Source organism: Lepidochelys kempii, chromosome 6 (assembly GCF_965140265.1).
Source record: "Lepidochelys kempii isolate rLepKem1 chromosome 6, rLepKem1.hap2, whole genome shotgun sequence".
Taxonomy (NCBI): domain Eukaryota; kingdom Metazoa; phylum Chordata; order Testudines; family Cheloniidae; genus Lepidochelys; species Lepidochelys kempii.
The window spans coordinates 1,183,779-1,201,062 of record NC_133261.1 but is presented as its reverse complement, the minus strand read 5'-3'; the positions used below and the strand labels follow the sequence as shown (position 1 = coordinate 1,201,062).

The 17,284-nt window shown below is 59.9% G+C and overlaps 1 protein-coding gene across 4 annotated transcripts in view; it reads left to right on the top strand.

Annotated features, from left to right (window-relative positions):
* LOC140912289 (integrin alpha-X-like) overlaps positions 1–13,704 on the top strand; it is a 31,737-nt gene extending 18,033 nt beyond the window's left edge. Inside the window, exons 24-32 of one of the 4 annotated variants that reach the window (XM_073346480.1) lie at positions 30–102; positions 215–322; positions 434–511; positions 1,305–1,427; positions 1,527–1,625; positions 1,892–2,002; positions 2,120–4,025; positions 12,804–12,903; positions 13,246–13,704. In XM_073346480.1, the coding sequence (XP_073202581.1) occupies positions 30–102; positions 215–322; positions 434–511; positions 1,305–1,427; positions 1,527–1,625; positions 1,892–2,002; positions 2,120–2,263 (736 nt within the window). In that variant the 3' untranslated portion in view covers positions 2,264–4,025; positions 12,804–12,903; positions 13,246–13,704. Of the gene's footprint in view, positions 1–29; positions 103–214; positions 323–433; positions 512–1,304; positions 1,428–1,526; positions 1,626–1,891; positions 2,003–2,119; positions 4,026–12,803 lie in introns of all 4 variants that reach the window. The other 3 variants (XM_073346481.1, XM_073346479.1, XM_073346478.1) reach the window with 3 other exon arrangements.
* Positions 13,705–17,284: the final 3,580 nt, after the last annotated feature.

Genomic DNA, 17,284 nt, shown 5'->3' with positions numbered 1-17,284 from the left:
AGACACTGACCCCCCCGCGTCTCCCCCAGGTTGGATTCGAGCACCTACGTCAGCGTCCCGTCGGAGCTGCCGGCGTGCCAAGCCATCGCCCACCGCTACCAGGTGACCGGCCGGCTGAGACCGGGCCCGCTCGGCGCAGCGATATCTGCGTACGCCGAGCTCCCGCCTGTCTTCTCCGCCTTTAACGCTGTCCCTCTTCCCCCCGCCCCCCCAGGTGCAGAATTTGGGGCCCCCCACTGTGCCCGTCACTGTGACCTTTGAACTCCCCATCCGGGCCGAACTCGGCTTCATCTGGGACGTATCTGTGAACCTCAGCAGTGGGGTGAGTGGGACGGAGGAGAGTGGGGTCTAGGGGTTACAGCCGGGGGGGCGGGGGCTGGGAGCCAGGACTCCTGGGTTCTCTCCTGGAATAACCTTCTCCATTGCCTGGTAGGAACATGGGTTCACATGCACCCGGCCTCTGACGCTCCGAATGGGGGCTGCCGCCCAGACCCCAAAGGAACCAGTGACAGTAAGATCAGAGCTGAGATGCAGCCACTTCTGGGGCTGGGCACACGGGGACCCCTCGCCCGGCGCTGGGACGCGGCCCCTCTGGGTGGGGGGGCTGGGCACACGGGGACCCCTCGCCCGGTGGTGGGACGCGGCCCCTCTGGGTGGCGGGGGCTGGGCACACGGGAACCCCTCACCCGGCCTGGGACGCGGCCCCTCTGGGTGGGGGGGGCTGGGCACACGGGGACCCCTCGCCCGGCCTGGGACGCGGCCCCTCTGGGTGGGGGGGGCTGGGCACACGGGGACCCCTCGCCCGGCGCTGGGACGCGGCCCCTCTGGGTGGGGGGGGCTGGGCACACGGGGACCCCTCGCCCGGCGCTGGGACGCGGCCCCTCTGGGTGGGGGGGGCTGGGCACACGGGGACCCCTCACCCGGCGCTGGGACGTGGCCCCTCTGGGTGGGGGGGCTGGGCACACGGGGACCCCTCGCCCGGCGCTGGGACGCGGCCCCTCTGGGTGGGGGGGGCTGGGCACACGGGGACCCCTCGCCCGGCGCTGGGACGTGGCCCCTCTGGGTGGGGGGGCTGGGCACACGGGGACCCCTCGCCCGGTGCTGGGACGCGGCCCCTCTGGGTGGGGGCTGGGCACACGGGGACCCCTCGCCCGGCCTGGGACGCGGCCCCTCTGGGTGGGGGTGGCTGGGCACACGGGGACCCCTCGCCCGGCCTGGGACGCGGCCCCTCTGGGGAGGAGCGGCTGTTTCCCGGCGCTTTGGGACAGGCGGTGGAGTCTGACTCTGGTTCCCTCTGCTCCCAGCGCGGGTGTCTAGGGGCGTCTGTCTGCACCCGGGTCCGGTGTCAGGTGGCCTCCCTGGCCGGTGGAGAATCCCGCAGCTTTAACTTCTCCGGGGAGCTGTGTAGGCCGGAGGACGGAGCTCAGGTACGCCCGGCGGGGGGCGCCCGCTGCGGGCGCGATGGGGCCACGCTGCCCCCCGCTGTCCCCACAGCTTACCCCCCTCTCTGTCCGTCTGTCCTCAAGCTGGAAGCCCGCAAAGTCTGGCTCCGCAGCGAAGCAGCCGTCAGCATCGACGAGACCAAATACTTCCAGATCCAGCCAGAGGAATTCCAGTACAGCCAGGTACGGGGAGCCAGGACGCCTGGGTTCTCTCCCGGCTCTGGAAGGGAAGTGGGGTCTAGTGGTTAGAGCGGGGGGGCTGGGAGCCAGGACTCCTGGGGCCCCTCCCTGCTCTGGGAGGGGAGTGGGGTCTGGTGGGTTATGGCTGGGAGCCAGGACTCCTGGGTTCTCTCCTGGCTCTGGGAGGGAAGTGGGGTCTAGTTGTTAGAACAAGGGGGGCTGGGAGCCAGGACTCCTGGGTTCTCTCCCCTAACCATGTCTCTCCTCAGATCACCACGGAGGTGGAGATAATTTCCCATTTCAATCCGGTCCCGGTGATTATCGGCAGCTCCATTGGGGGCGTCCTGCTTCTCGCCGTAATGGTCGGGCTCCTGTATAAGGTGTGTGTCCCCTCCCCAGCTCCTTGGCTGGCCTGACACCGGCCTGTCTGTCTGTCCATCCGTCCGTGAGCCGCCCTCCCTCTAACACCCCTCCCCCCACTCTTCTCTCTCCCCCAGTTCGGCTTCTTCAAGCGGAATCGGCCCATGGCCCCGGAGGAGACCCCAGGAGGGGAGACTGTGTCTGGGGGTCCGCAGGAAAACAACGCCCTGCCGGAGCCCCCCGCCACGCAGGGATCCACTGACCCCGAGGGGGTGTCGTGACACTGCAGCGGGGGGGCTGGGAGCCAGGACTCCTGGGTTCTCTCCCCAGCTCTGGGAAGGGAGTGGGGTCTGGTGGGTAGAGCAGTGGGGGTTGGGAGCCAGGACTCCTGGGTTCTATCCCCGGCTCTGGGAAGGGAGTGGGGTCTAGTGGTTAGAGCTGGGGGGCGGACGGACTGGGAGCCAGGATTCCTGGGTTCTCTCCCCAGCCGTGGGAGGGGAATGTTCTCATTTCAGAAAGTGTCTTTTGTCTGATTATTTTGTTCCAGGTTCTGCTCTGTGGTTTTCTTTGTTTTTAAACCGGAGGAAAAAACCGGAGACAAAACTGCTTTGGTCACTAATTTCTACCATGAACTGCTGTTTCTATCACACTCTCGGCTTCGTTGGCGCATGACGGGACCAGGGGGCAATTACTCCGACCTCCCTTCGGCGCTGAGATCCAGATCCAGGCTGCGGGCTCTGCCCTGCCCCTCTCACGGCGAGGAGAGTGGGGTTCAGCTCCCCCAGAGCCAGCTCACGTCTAGCTGCGGCCCATTTAAGGTCGTCCCCCAAATTCTGCAGCAAGGTCCCATCTCAAGCGGCTCTAAAATCCACACGCCGCGTCAGATCGACCTGACCATTGCTGTGCTGGGAGGAGACGCCAGGTGGAATATGGGGTGCAAATTTGGGGTTGATTAGTCCCGGGGTTCAGGAGATACAGTCCCTCCCCCAAAATTGGTCTGCTCTGGATAGACTTTTGGGGGCAAATATGGGGCTGTAGTCTAGGGGGTTCAGATTGTTGCCCCACAAAAAGCCTTGGCCAGTAGTAGGCACTGGATAGCATTTGGGGTGCTAAGTTGCGGTTCAGTAATTCAGGGGTTCTGTAGATCCTTCCCCCCCGAAACTGCCAGGCTGGTAGTTGGCACTGGATAGCATTTGGGGTGCAAATGTCAAGTTAGCGAATCCAGGGGGTCAGGAGGTACAGCCCCTCCCCTGGCAAACGCCCCGTCTTTAAAATATTCGGGTTCCCTGTGTGTTTTCTCGGGACCATCCACCGGCAACGGGTCTCCCACGATTCGCCCGGGCCTGAGCCAGCGACTCTCCGCCAGAGCCGGCCCCGGGAGCCCGGCGTTGGGAAGCCGCTGGGCTTTCTCCCTGCCGTCCCCGCGGGCCGGGCGCCGCGATTACGTCAGAGCCGCGGGGTGGCTGTGGGCAGCCGCAGAGCCGCGAACGTGGCAGAGCCCGACCGTCGCCCCCCCCGCCCCGAAATGGCAAGATCATGAACCAGGCGCTGGCCAGCGGGTCCTGGGATCTGGCGGGGCCGCGGGTTGCCCGGTGTCGTGCCAGCCGGGGTCGAAGACGGGGTGGCCGGGGGCGCTGTGGAAGGGGAGCAGGCGGATCGGGGGCGTTGGGATGACCAGCTCCTCGGGCTGGAGCGGACGGTCTTCGTGAAGCTCGCCCAGCAGGGTCCGGCTGGGATTGTGCTTGGAGGGGAGACCCCCCAGGTGCTGCAGGGACTAGCGTGAGGGCAGGACCCCCCCCCGGCAGTCAGGGCTCGCCCCAGTGTCCCAGCTGTGCAGCTGTTCCCCAGCTGTCCTGCCCCAGAGGTGGCTGCATCTCGGCGCCAGGTGAGCTGTCCCCATGTGATGTTATATGCAGCTGTTCCCCAGCTGCCTCACCCCAGAGGTGGCTGCATCTCAGCGCCAGGCGAGCTGTCCCCATGTGGTGTTATACACAGCTGTTCCCCAGCTGCTATGTCCCAGAGGTGGCTGCATCTCAGAGCCGGGTAAGCTGTCCCCATGTGATGTTATATGCAGCTGTTCCCCAGCTGCCCCACCCCAGAGGTGGCTGCATCGCAGCGACTTTGCTCCCCAAGTCTCCCTGTTTGTGTCTCCCTGTTTGTGGGTAGGAAGGGGACTAACCCCGGGGGGGGACGTCTGTTTGGGATGAAGCCAGCAGCGGGCTGGGAGCAGTAGCGCCCCCTGCTGCAGGGGAGAGGCCGTGTGATGCGGAAATGTGCCCAGTGAACCACCCTGCTGTGAAGGAGCAGGAGTCCTGGCCTGGTCCCCTGACTCCTGCTGCGAGCGGTTACCCCGACGGGTCATTCAGCGGCACGGGGGCGGAGGGCAGCTATATTGGGGAAGTCTGGTTTACCCGGGGAGAGCTTTTTATTCCAACTGGTACCGGAGACTTCGCGGTGGGCAGGGGAGCTTTGATCCAGCCGGCTGGGAGCTGACCGACGCAGCGGAGCGAGGAAGGGGCCTGCCCCGGAGGCTGGTCCCCGGGTGATGCTGTGGCCCAAGTCACCTGGCAGAAGAGGGCGCGGGCGGGGCAGGGACGCGGCAGGGCTGGGTTTGTGATCGTGTCTTTGCAAGCCGTGGGTGCGTTTGCTCCTGACGTCCGTGACACGTTGATTCTGGGGGGCAGATTCCAGGGAACTGGGCCCGGATGCTTCCTTAGCTGGGGGCCAATAAGAGCTGAGAAATTATTCCCTCTACTGTGACGAAGTGGGACTTCTCGGTCGTATTTCTCTGATGCCGCTGCACGCCTCAGTTTCCCTCCGGACTTTGCACGGCTGGCCGGTGGTCGCAACGAGAGTTAAAAAGCTGAGGCAGGAGCCGCGAGGGGGGCGTGGAGTAGCCGAAACCGGCCCAAAGCGAGGGAGGAACCGGAGAACCCAAAGGGAGCCCAGCGGCTGAGCGGGACGTGCCGGCAGGGCCGAGCGCGTGATCCCAGCGTGGGTCGGCAGGAAGGGGAGAGGGGCTGGCTTCTGAGAGACCCAGCCGCTGTTACCCTGGGGGCTGGGGACAGGCTGGGACACGACGGATGTCGCCTCCGGGGGGAAGCAGGCCTGAAAGGCTCCGAAATCAGGTCTTGCTCTGGGTGGGGGCAAGAGGGGGTGGAGATGAAAGGAGGGGTCGAGGGAGGAGACAGCGATAACAGGGGGAGGTGAATGGGAGCAGTGGTAATGAACGTGCAAGTGAATAATGAACCCCAAAGCACTAAATGGATCCCGGCTGAGATCAGGGCCCTTATTGTGCAGTGATTTGGACAGAACCCAGGAGTCCTGGTTCCCAGGTCCCCCTGCTCTAACCACTAGACCCCACTCCCCTTCCAGAGCGGGCGAGAGAACCCAGGAGTCCTGGCTCCCAGCCCCCCTGCTCTAACCCACCAGCCCCCACTCCCCTCCCAGAGCCGGGATAGAACCCAGGAGTCCTGGCTCCCAGCCCCCCTGCTCTAACCCACCAGCCCCCACACCCCTCCCAGAGCCGGGATAGAACCCAGGAGTCCTGGCTCCCAGCCCCCCCAGCTCTAACCCACTGACTCTGGCCTCAGCAGCATGCAGTGGCAGGGAGTTCCCCAGGACACGCTCATGCGGCACATGGGAGGCTTCCTCCAGTGCCCCCTCGTTCAGGTGTCCCAGGAGAGGGAGAACAGCAGCCCCCCCCCCATCTGTCTTTTCTATTCCATCCATTTGTGGAGAATGCTGGGGCGGGGAAACTATCGTTTTAGGAACACTAGGCGTGACTCAGTTTCCCCACCCACTGTGTACGGCTACCCACGAGGCTACGTTCTTCTCTGGGGCCAGGGCTCGGTGCTGGAAGCCTGGACGCAGGCGCAGCTGGGTACGAATGATCGATCAGAGCTCCCCAACACGTGAGTGACGATTACGGGAGACTCGGGGCCACGGACATCAGGAAACCCTCGGCCACTGGGGCAGCTGCTTCCGCCTCTGTCGCCGGCCCTGGGCGTTCCCGAGTCACAGCCCTGCGGAGCAGGAGACGACTCAGTGTCCTGCATGGCCACAGCCCCCAGGGCGGATCGTCCGGCACCCCCACGATTTCCCACAGGCCGGCAGCAAGCCGGTTTCCACAGGGCGATCGCCGTTGGTGTCTCCACTGTGCGGGCCGCTCTCACGCCGGCGTCCCCCAAAGCTCTGTGGCTGCGGCTCGTGGGCCCAAGCCGGCCCACCGCTGCCATGGGGCCCGTCAGGGCTTGATCCTCAGGCTCCGTCCGCAGCTGCTCCGGGGATGCCAAGAGCACCCTTGAATTCTTTTCATTGTGTCCCTCAGCCAATTGCCCTCGAAGGAAACCCCGCGTCCCCCTGTGTCGGGGCTCATCCTGCAGGGCTGCGAACGCCAGAGGCTCGCCCGCCCGGGATCTGCCACGTAACGGTCACGGGAGCAGGGAGGGGGCTGCGCGGGATCCAAGCTTCTTGTGGCGATGGTGGCCACCGAAAAGTACCGCCCGGGTTGGGGCAGCTGTCGAAAAGAGGTGTGAAAATGGTGGCGGGGGGCAGGGGGGGGATGCTTATGCGGCGATCATTACAGCAAACGGGGAAAGTCTACCCCCTTTGGTGGCCATCGTGGATTTCAACACTGAGCAACGGCATCTAGGTTTACGCTCGTACAATCAATCCACCTTTCATGTGGACTGCTGGCAGCTGGTGGCCCTCAGGGCCCCCACAGAATATTTTGAGGCCACAGCTGCTCCCTCAATTTCATACAGACATGACGAAAAGGGAACACGGCAGAGGGGGCCCATCTCGGGACTGGCCGCTCCCATACTCCGGGCAAGGGAGATGCTCTCCTGGTGGGCAGTGACCTCCGTGAAACGGTGGATCGCACTCCCTCAGATGGGACCCGCCGTCAGATAGAGGTACTAGGGGCTGAGCATATCACATGCCCGGAGGAAGCTGCTCCAGATAGACAGAGGGGGCTTCTGTGGCAGATTTCTGTTACCAATCTGCCTGGGGTGTCAGGTGATCAGGCTGAGGCCGCAGGATCCTTAAGGGAGGAGATGACGGAACACGCCAAGCGTCGAAGTTTTCAAGCTTTATTAATAAAATAATAAAATAACAGCGGAGGGTGATGGGTGATCTCCACGTCACTCAAAGGAAGAAGGAAAAGCATTAATGCCCCAAGCCCTAACCCACTTTCATACTCACACACGCACTCCCCGAGGCTGGCCGAGCCTGGGTGTAACGTAAGAAGAAGAGGGGGCGAAGGGTGGATGGGAGTTCTTGTTCTGGGCCCAGGTCATCCAGGGTCGGCTGTAAATCTCCGATTTGCCTCAGCTCCCAGGAGGGTTTTTAAGTCCTGGGGTCTCCTTCAGGGACCTTTGTTCCCCATGCTCTGTGTACCAGTTCAAACTGGCCTTCCGTGGCTTCCTCAGTTTTCCCCAAACCCCATTGGCTTCAGGGCCGTGTGACGGTTATTTTTCCCTGAGGGCCACCAGCTGCCAACCTGTCACATGAAACGTGGGTTGATTGTACGAGAAAAAAGAGTTACGTACCTTTTGTAACTGTTGTTCTTCGAGATGTGTTGCTCGGATCTAACCCAGTGCACGGCTGTCGGAAACTTTTCCCGTCGGGCCGGCTGCGGAGCCCCCTGGAGTGGCTCTATATACGACCCTGCCGGCCTGACCCCCCGTCAGTTCCTTCTTGCCGGCTACTCCGACGGAGGGGAAGGGAGGCGGGTTTGGAACGGGCATGAGCCACACATCTCAAAGAACAACAGTTACAAAGGTGAGTAACCATTTTTTCTTCTTCTTCGAGGGCTCGCTTGTATCGGTTCCAGTTAGGTGACTCCCAAGCCTTACCTAGGCGATGGGGTCCGAGTCAAGGCATGGCAGACTGCAGTGCTGCTCTGCCGAAGGCCGCATCATCCCTAGATGGACGGACGATGGCGTCGTGCGACGTGAAAGGCTGTTGATGAGGCCTGCGCCCTCGTGGAGTGAGCCGTAACGGCAGGCGGAGGAGCCTTCACCAAGTCGTAACAAGCACGAATTCATCCGCTCTGCTAAGGCAACGAGCGGCTGGGTTGTCTTGCGGAACGGCTTCGTGCGGTCGATATAGAAGGCGAGCGCCCTCCTAACATCCAGCGCGTGTAGCTGTTGTTCTTGAGGGCCATTGCGAGGCTTTGGATAGAAAACTGACGGGAAGATGTCCGGGCTGATATGGAAATGGGACACCACCTTGGGAAGGAAAGCTGGTTGAGGTCTAAGTTGTACCTTGTCCTTATGAAAAATAGTGTACGGAGGCTCCGAGGTGAGGGCCCGCAGTTCAGAGACACGTCGTGCGGGGGTGATAGCCACCAGAAAAGCAACCTTCCAAGAGAGGTAGAGGAGTGAACAAGAAGATAACAAGAAGGGAGGGCCCATGCGGCGGGAGAAGACTAGATTAAGGTCCCAGGCTGGGATAGGGGGCTTCAATGGGGGATGTATCTTCTCCAGTCCTTTTAGGAAATGACCCACGATGGGGTGAGCGAACACCGAACGCCCAAAATCACCTGGGTGAAAAGCCGGGATGGCCGCGAGGTGGACCTTGAGAGAACCAAATGCCAGACGCTGGGCTTTCAGGTACAGAAGATACTCTAGGGTACAAGGGATGGGAGCCTGGAGCGGGAGCACCTGCCTTTGGATGCACCAGCTGGAGAACCTGTTCCATTTTGCCCTGTACGTGGCCCTAGTAGAGGGCTTGCAGCTTTCCAGAAGTATTTGTCTCACCGGCTCCGAACAGGCGAGTTCTGTCTGATTCAGCCACGGATTCTCCAGGCCGTGAGGTGGAGAGACTGAAGGTCTGGGTGAAGGAGGCGACCGTGGTCCTGTGTAATGAGGTTGGGATTGAGAGGTAGCCGTATCGGTGACTGGACCGACAAGTCCATGAGGGTGGGGTACCAGTACTGGCGAGACCAAGCTGGGGCCACCAAAATGACGTCCGCCTTGTCCCTGTGGACTTTGAGAGGCACCTTGTGGATGAGCGGGAATGGCGGGAAGGCCATGGGATCATGAACGCACCTGCGACCGAGCCTGGGCTGTGACTCCGGAAGGAACAAAAGGTTGGGCACTTCCTGTGGGCCCGTGTGACAACCTGGTCGATTTGAGGAAACCCCCAACGGCGGAAGACGGAGTGGATGATGTCCGGGCGAATCGACCACTCGCGCCCGAGGAAACGGCTGCTCAGACCGTCCGCCAGCACGTTCTGAATGCCCGGCAGGTATGAGGCCTGGAGGAGTGGGCTAGACAAAATCCCCACAGCAGGAGGGCTTCCTGACAGAGACGAGCCGGCTCCACCTTGCCTGTTTATATAGAGCATGGCCGTGGTGTTGTCCGTCAGTACCGCTATGCAGTGGCCCTGCAAGCCAGGCAGAAAAGCTTGGCGGGCGAGGCGGATCGCCCTGAGTTCTTTGACCTTGATATGCAGAGCTCAGTTCCACAGGCCCCGAGCTGCCAGGCGCTTCCCAGATGTGCTCCCCAGCTCAACACGGACGTGTCTGTTACCAAAGTCAAGGTGGGTTGGGGTGTGTGAAAAGGAAACCCGGTGCCTACCGTGCGGGGATTCAGCCACCGCCGGAGGGAATCGAGGGTGTGCCGGGGGATGGTCAGCACCACGTCCAGACTGTCGCGGCCTGGGGGGTACACGGACACGAGCCACGCTGGCAAGGGTCTGAGTCGCAGCCTGGCGTGTTGGACCATGTATGTGCAGGCCGCCATCTGGCCTAATGGCCGGAGACACTGCCTCGCCGTGGTGGTGGGGAAGCTGCAAAGGGTGCCGATTCTCTGCGAGAGGGCCAGGTGACGCGTCTCTGGCAGGAACGCTCTCGCTTGAGACACATCCAGAACGGCCCCGATGAACTCTATCCTCTGAGTTGGAGCGAGCACTGATTTGCTGACATTGAGAATGATACCTAAATGTTTGAACGTGTCCCTGACTGTCTGCACCTGCGATTCCACCTGCTGGCGGGAGCGGCCCCCGAGGAGCCAGTCGTCCAGGTAAGGGCAGACATGCACTTGGTGAAGACCCCAGGCGCTGTGCAAAGCCCGAACGGGAGGGCCGCGAAGTGGTCATGCACCTTGTTCACTACGAACCGTCTGTGAGCGAGGAGAGCCTGGACCTCCTGGATGAGAAGTTGCTCATGAGAGGGGTCCCTGAAGAGGGACGGGCAAGGGGGATGGGAGGGTGGGGAGGAACAGAATTGGATAGGATATCCCGCCTCTACCGTGCGGAGCAGCCACCGGTCCGACGTAATAAGGGACCATGCACGGTAGAAGTGGGATAGACGGTTCAGGAAGAGAGGATAATAGCCCGGGTTGTGGACTGGTAATCTCTCCTCGTGCACACCTTCAAAAGGGGCGCTTAGGGCCCGGAGGGGGTTTGGATTGCCCCGGCCCTGCCCAGAAGGAAGACGTGACAGCTTGCGTCGATTGTATCTGCTCCTCCTACGAGAGAAGTCCTGTCTGGGCCTAAGGGGGAAAGGCCACTGCTGGGTGGCCTGCGGTTTAAAGGGCTTCCTTTGGGTCGCCAGAGGGACTTTATTGTCTTCCGGGAGCCCTTTAGGCTATGCAGTCTGGAATTTGTTTGTTCAGCAAATAGCCCCTGGCCATCAAAGGGAAGGTCCTGTAGGGTCTGCTTGACCTCTGGGGGAAGACCAGAGGACTGGAGCCAGGCATTGCAGCTCATTGCAATCCCGGACGCCAGAGTATGCACCGCCAAGTCCGTGGCATCAAGGGAGCCTTGGAGGGAAGTCTGGGCCAGAGCATGGTCACGGGGATTGCCCCTCCGCAGGGGCTGGCTACTGGCTTAATTTCCTCCAGCCTCCTCCTGGCTCCGACACTTGAGCTCTGGCTCCAAGTTCCCAGCTCCCAGGCATCTCCCCCAGCAGCTCCCTCTCCCCCAGCTCTCCTGGCCTGCTTTCCCTCCACCCTTATGGAGACCCAGCCCCGCCCCAGGTGGGTTTGATCCCCAGTTCTGCCTACACCCACCAGGTGCCACCCGGGGACCTAATGGGGCTCAGGTTCCCAGTAACCCTTGGTTAACAGCGTGGGGTTTATACACCTAGACCACGACATCGAGACTATCTCTGGTGGCAGCGAGGAAACTGTCTCAGTATAGACTGAGCGTTACCAGTGCTGTGCTGTCTGCCTGAGTCTGCAGGCAGCCTGGGCTGTTAGCTCTGTGAGGTGGGAATGGCCTTATTCAGCACATTTGTGTGTTGACTCTGAAACATAATGACGACTGTTTCACTGTCAATGTGATTAGCTGCTTCACTGCTGGTCATCTGAGCAGGGGCACCCAGCCAACCTGCCCAACCATCCTAGCTGAATGTAGGGGCTAAAGCAGGGATGGGGTCAGGTAGTTAGTTACTGATAAGGGTTGGGAAGGTGGGGAATGAGGAATTCAAACCCATCCCCCAAATGCCCCCCCCCCCCGGGTCCTCCCGCTGGAACAGCCAATTAACCCAGTGAACATCAGACTTGCTCACTTCTGCCCGAGTCCCCCTCGCGTTCTCTCTCTCTCTCTGGTTCCCGTTTTCTCTCTCTCGGGTTTTCTCCCTGTTGTTCTTTGGGAAGAGTTGCAGTTCCCCCCCGATGTTATTAAAACACAGACACGGGCCCTTCTCCCCCCTGGGCTCTTTCCTCTCCCCACAATCCTCACCCTGCATGATTCAAAAGCACGTGACCATCAGCAAACCCCGCCCCAGAGTATGTTGGGCCGTGTCCTTTGCCTCAGTTTCCCCCCTTGAGGTGGGACAGTCGGACAAACAAATGCCCCTTAACACATCCCTCCCCTCTCCCTTGCCGCACCCCACTCACAGTTAGCTAGCGAAGGCTGAGAGTTGTCATCACGGTGGGCTCACCTCGCTCCCCGGGGTGCGGGGGGCTTGAGCAAGAACTCTGATACTGCTGGCCAACGCTGCTGCTGGCCACTATCCCTCGGCCACCTTCTCTAGGCCGAATCTCCACTGCTGCGACATCACGTTCCCAGAGGCTGCCGCTTGCTTCAGCTCTCGGTGACTTCAGCAGCGGGCCCCTTTCGCTGTCCCCAAACTAGGCCTAAGGCCCAGCCCCTGGACTGGCCAGCTACCAACACCCGTCCCCTCCCCTGCTCCTCTTCCCTGGGCTTTGGCCCCTCTATCCCTTCCTAGCAAGTAAGGTTCAGGTGAGGGTGACCCGGTCGATCAGGGCCGGCGAAGCACAGGCCTGCTGCCCTTTGCTCGTACAGTCAGGCTAATAGCCCTTTACTGCCCTGCATTCGATACCAGAGTGATCTGTAACCCAGCGCCAGCCGCAGTCCATCACTTGGGCCATGCACAGGGGCGGAGAAGGCATGTTTCTGCAACCACGGTCTGCTCCTGAAGCTTTCTCCCGCAGCTCGTCACTCAATGCCAGGGGAGAGCACGTTCAGCCCCTGCTGGCAATCATAACATACGTCCGTAGACGCCCTGAATTACTTTCAAAGGGTCCCTCCCCTGGATGCGTGTGCTGTCCGTACGGTCAGGGGAAAGATCAGGGGAAACCTGAGGTCCCTTCCAACCCTGATATTCTATGATTCTTTGGGGAGGGATAGCTCAGTGGTTTGAGCATTGGCCTGCTAAACCCAGGGTTGTGAGTTCAATCCTTGAGGGGCCCATTCAGGGATCTGGGGCAAAAATTGGGGATCGGTCCTGCTTTGAGCAGTGGGTTGGACTAGATTCCTCCTGAGGTCCCTTCCAACCCTGATATTCTATGACCAGAAACGATTCCACACTCGCATTACTGAGTTCGTTTTCTCTTCGCTCCCTAGGTTCAGCTGCAGGGCAGAACTTTTCAGCTTCCCAGGTACAGGGGACTAAATACCGAGAAAAACGGCCCGAACAGGATTTTGGTTGGCGTAGAAACACATTGTGAGCGTTTAACACCATTGCATGTTAATATTTACTAACGCCTGGCAGCGGCGGCCCTGCAGCCAGGGCCCTGCCAGCCAGGTGCCAGCGCGGGGCTGTTGGAAAGCTGGAACGAGGAGTCGGGGATTACAAGAGGGTGTGATGCTTGGTACCCTCATTGTGACAGGATGCTGGTGTTACGTTTGGCACCGCGCCTGCCTTGTGAGGGAGCATTTTGTAAGACCCCCCGTTGGATTGTGTGTGGTGTCATGGTATGGGGAGTTATGAAGCTTTGCGGTGTGTGTGTGTTACTGAAATATGTGGTGAGGTTGGGAACACCCACAACCAGCCTTTCAGTTACAGCAATAGCCAGAGGGCGTTTATAGCTCATCGACACACAATTCGAGAGACTTCTGGGAGGAGGCACGTATGCCCTGGGGGCCAACGATCGCACGTCACAGCAAAGATCTTTCCAGCAAGCTGGAAGAACATATGAAAGAGAGGCGGTGACAACCTCCCTTGACCTCTTCCCTCCCCCCCCCCCAAACTCAACACCTGGAAGAAGATCTGGAGGACAAAGACTTTGAACTGGCAAAGTTTGGTCCCAGGCTGGCAGGCAGTCCCAGCCCGTGTATTGAGGAGAGCGTACCATCTGTGGGGGAGACATTGTTTGCACAAAACTCTTGCTTGGAGTAAAAGTTTAGGATTTAGAATGTGTGTTTACTTTTCATTTACTTAAGGTGACCTTTATGTCGACCTCTTATAATCACTTACAATCTGTCCTTCTGTCGTTAATAAACCTGTTTTATTTTTTACCTACAACAGTGTGTTTTGGTTGACGTGCTTGGGGAATCTCAACTCAGGTTAACAAGGGCTAGCGCACCGCCACTATCCTTTTGTCGGAACAGCAATCTAGGTAATGAGCGCACAGCGGTCAGGCTTCTGATCAGGGCAGGATGGTACAGCTCTGGGGTCCTAGGCTAGGGAGCTGGGGGGAATTGGCTGGAGCCCCTCTCTTGTTCATGAGTGGCTGGGAGATCATTCATGTAACCCAGCTGGGTGTGTCCCTGCCGATGGATGGCTGTGTAAGCGCAGGGATTTACAACGGAGATTTACGAGACGTGACATCAGCATCACAGTGTGAGGGGCAGCCCAGGTTGGTGGGAGCAGCAGTGCCACGGTCCAGGTTGCACCCCGGGCACCCCGTCACAGAGGGCTCTTGAGTAGAAGGCCTTGGTTTACAGCTGCGTATACATGTCTGCAGCAGCACAAGGGTTAAACTGAGGAAGGGTTTGGCAGAACCTGGATTCCCAAGGATCTGGATGGAGAAACTGAGTCACGACTCAGGATTCTGGGAAATTACAGCAAATATTTTTCTTTATTGAGCAAAGTAAAATAAAATCCTCAGAGAAGCAGAAGCCCTGGGCTGAAGCTCAGTAGCCACTGGGCAGCCAGGGGCAACAGCAGTTTGCAGACAGCGGTATTGAAGGGATACAGCAGGTTGGTGGGACAGAGGGCTCAGCGGGTCTCTGATGGGATAACTCTTGATGTACATCGGTGTGTGTGAGAGCAGACTTCACCCCTCCCCAACAAGCCTGTCCCTTCATTTATGCTCTGGAAGGCGTTTTAGGTGCACTTTGCTCAGGTGAGAATGACAACACCAGGTGCAATCTGGATCCACTCCTGTTCGAGCTCTGGAAGGGGAGTGGGGTCTAGTGGGTTAGAGCACGGGGGGCTGGGAGCCAGGACTCCTGGGTTCTATCCTCAGCTCTGAGCAGAGTAACCTAGCTATTGTAATTAGTAAATATTCTTTATCCTAGTCAAGACAAACCCATTGGAGGATGGGGCTTTGGGGGAGTAGGTTGCTGAAGGGAAAACCCTCCAATACCTCTGGGAAGGAGGGTGAATACACTGTAGTGAGTGAGTATCTCATGGTCTCAGCTCGCTGCTTTTTCAGCCCTATCCCAACCCCCCGCGGCCTGTCTCAGCTGACCGTGCCGGCTTTGCCTGGTCGCTGGGTGAGGTTAGTGTGGCTCTCAGAACAGTGCCGTGAAGCTGGCTAGCCCGCGGTATATGCTGGTAGCCCCAAGGCTGGGATGGCTTTGGTCCCCACCCCCACTAGTAAATCAGCCACTCACAGGATTTTAAGGGGCTGGGCGTTGCCCCCATTGTCATGCCAGCAGGGGTCGAAGATGGGGTAGACGGGGGCGTTCTTGAAGGCAGCATTGTAGAAGGAGTACAGGGGGACCAAATTACCGGGGTTATCGGCATTGTAGAAGGTCACTTCCCCGCCCGTGTAATCGAGACAGACCCTGATGGTCTCAGGGTGGGGGCTACAGTCAAAGGGCATCGGGTTGGTGTCAAACGCCCAGTATGGCTTCCCGGCCTTCTCCTGGTTGTAGCCGATCAGCTAGTAGCCCTTGGCACAGACTTCCTCAGACCATGATCACCAAGATTTCCTCTGGATCAATCTGCCCCGTCTCTCCGCTCGCTCTGAGACGATGCCCAGGCTCCAGCGCGGCTTCTGGCCCACGAACACCTCCCAGTAGTGCCGCCCTGAGCTGAAGCTCTGCCGGGCCACCACGCAGTTGGCCGTGTCGAATTGGCTGGGGCTGGAGCTGACGTTCCTGAAACTCCCGCATTTCACCTCCTTCCCGTCCTCTGAGATCTCCAGCTCGGGATGGGCCGTGTCTGGGTCCAGGGTTAGATCCTCCTTCTCCCCTGGGAAAGACAGAGGGGGTCGGGGAAGGGTTTTATTCTGCAGGTTTATGGCTCTTCCCATCACAGCCATCCCCTTATATTGATTTTTGGGGTTGGGCCACAGACGTCCCACCCCTGCTGTGAGCCCAGCCCGTCTCACGCTAAGCAGGAGTGGGCCAGGTCGCGGTTTGGAGGGGAGATCTCCCTGGAAAGCACCAGGAGTGACTCTGCCATTGGACTCAGCGTGGTGGTAAGAGGCGCAATGCTGCAGGGAGGTAGGGGTGCCCATTAGGGAGCGCTCTCCCCTCAATGCCAGCCCACACTTTTCTCCCTCTGTGCCAAGGACAGGATCAGGACCAGATGCAGCGCCTCAGACCTGTCGTTTTTAAACTTGGGATAATCCTCAGACATGACACCCACCATGGCAAACTGCTCTGCCGCTCGCACCATCCCACTCCTTGGTGCTCGAATCTGGGGGGCAGAGCAGAGGGGCTGGTGAGAGCATTGTCATTTCTGTACTCACATCAAACACCCATCTTCACAGCAGTGCTTGGGGAATGGGACATGGGGCCTTTCCCCTCTAGGAGGCGCCGGCTCCCATCTCGCCCCAGGGCAGGGACTAGCTGGCTCAGGGCACATGTTGTGGGTCTCCGGCCCAGGTTGTGGGGTGTACGGACGCTGCCCAGTTTGTAGCTGCGGCTGGCCGTGCCCTGAGCCCGACAGGCCCTTGCTGTGAAGCCGGGGGCACCATGCTGGGTTCTCACCCCTCACAGCCACCTCGGCCTTCCCTTGGCACTGGGGGGATTGTCTCTCGTTTTGATTCAGCTCCGCAATAGCAGCGTCGAAATGCCGGGGCGCCTTGTTCTGCTGCCATCGAGCTGGGCAGTACACCTGATGAGAGAGGAGAGGGCATGAGTGACCCTGATTCTTTCCCCCCAGGGGGCGCTGTGGGGAGGGGGCGGGGTGCTGGCGGTGCGGGAATCGCCCAATTACTCTAGGCCCAGCTCCTGCCAGTAGGGGGCGCTGTGGGGAGGGGGGCAGATCATTGTGGCTGGCGTCCATTTCACACCCATTATACCCTGAGTATTTTGCCCAGCTTCACCCAGACAGACCCCTGATAAGAATGGGGGAAATTTTAAAGTGAGGGCAGTGGGGGAGGGGACTATATATCTGAGGAACCCCTTGAAAAAATAACCATGAAATTTTCAGCACCAGCTCCAAGCCTGGCCCCCACGGAGCTCAGCCATTTTCAAGAGGAACTGGAGGCATTTTACAGCTGCTCAGATGTCACGTTTCTCATCCTTAGCTATGGCTGTGGCTGCTTCCCGGCACAATCCTATAGCCGGGATCTGCTCCTCCGAGGGAGGGAATGGGGTTTAAGAGAGGCTAGGCCCTTACGCTCCTGTCGCCCAGGTGTTCCTCTTCCCACTTATACAGCTCTTCCTCCTCCAACTCCTTCAGGGCTTTCCAGTGGCTCACTTTAAACTCCCAGAGAGATGCCCCTGCTCTGCTGAAGGCCCCTGGACGCTCAGAAACCTCCTGGGAGAGTCTCAGGGATATAAACAGCTCCTCCTCCTTGTTGAGGACCTGCAGGGCCAGGCACTCAGAGAACCCGTTCCCTTCCCCGTAGCGCTTGTTGAAGAGGTTAAAGTCACGCAGGAAATAGTGGGGGAGTGTTCCCCCGTTCACGCAGTGACGTAGG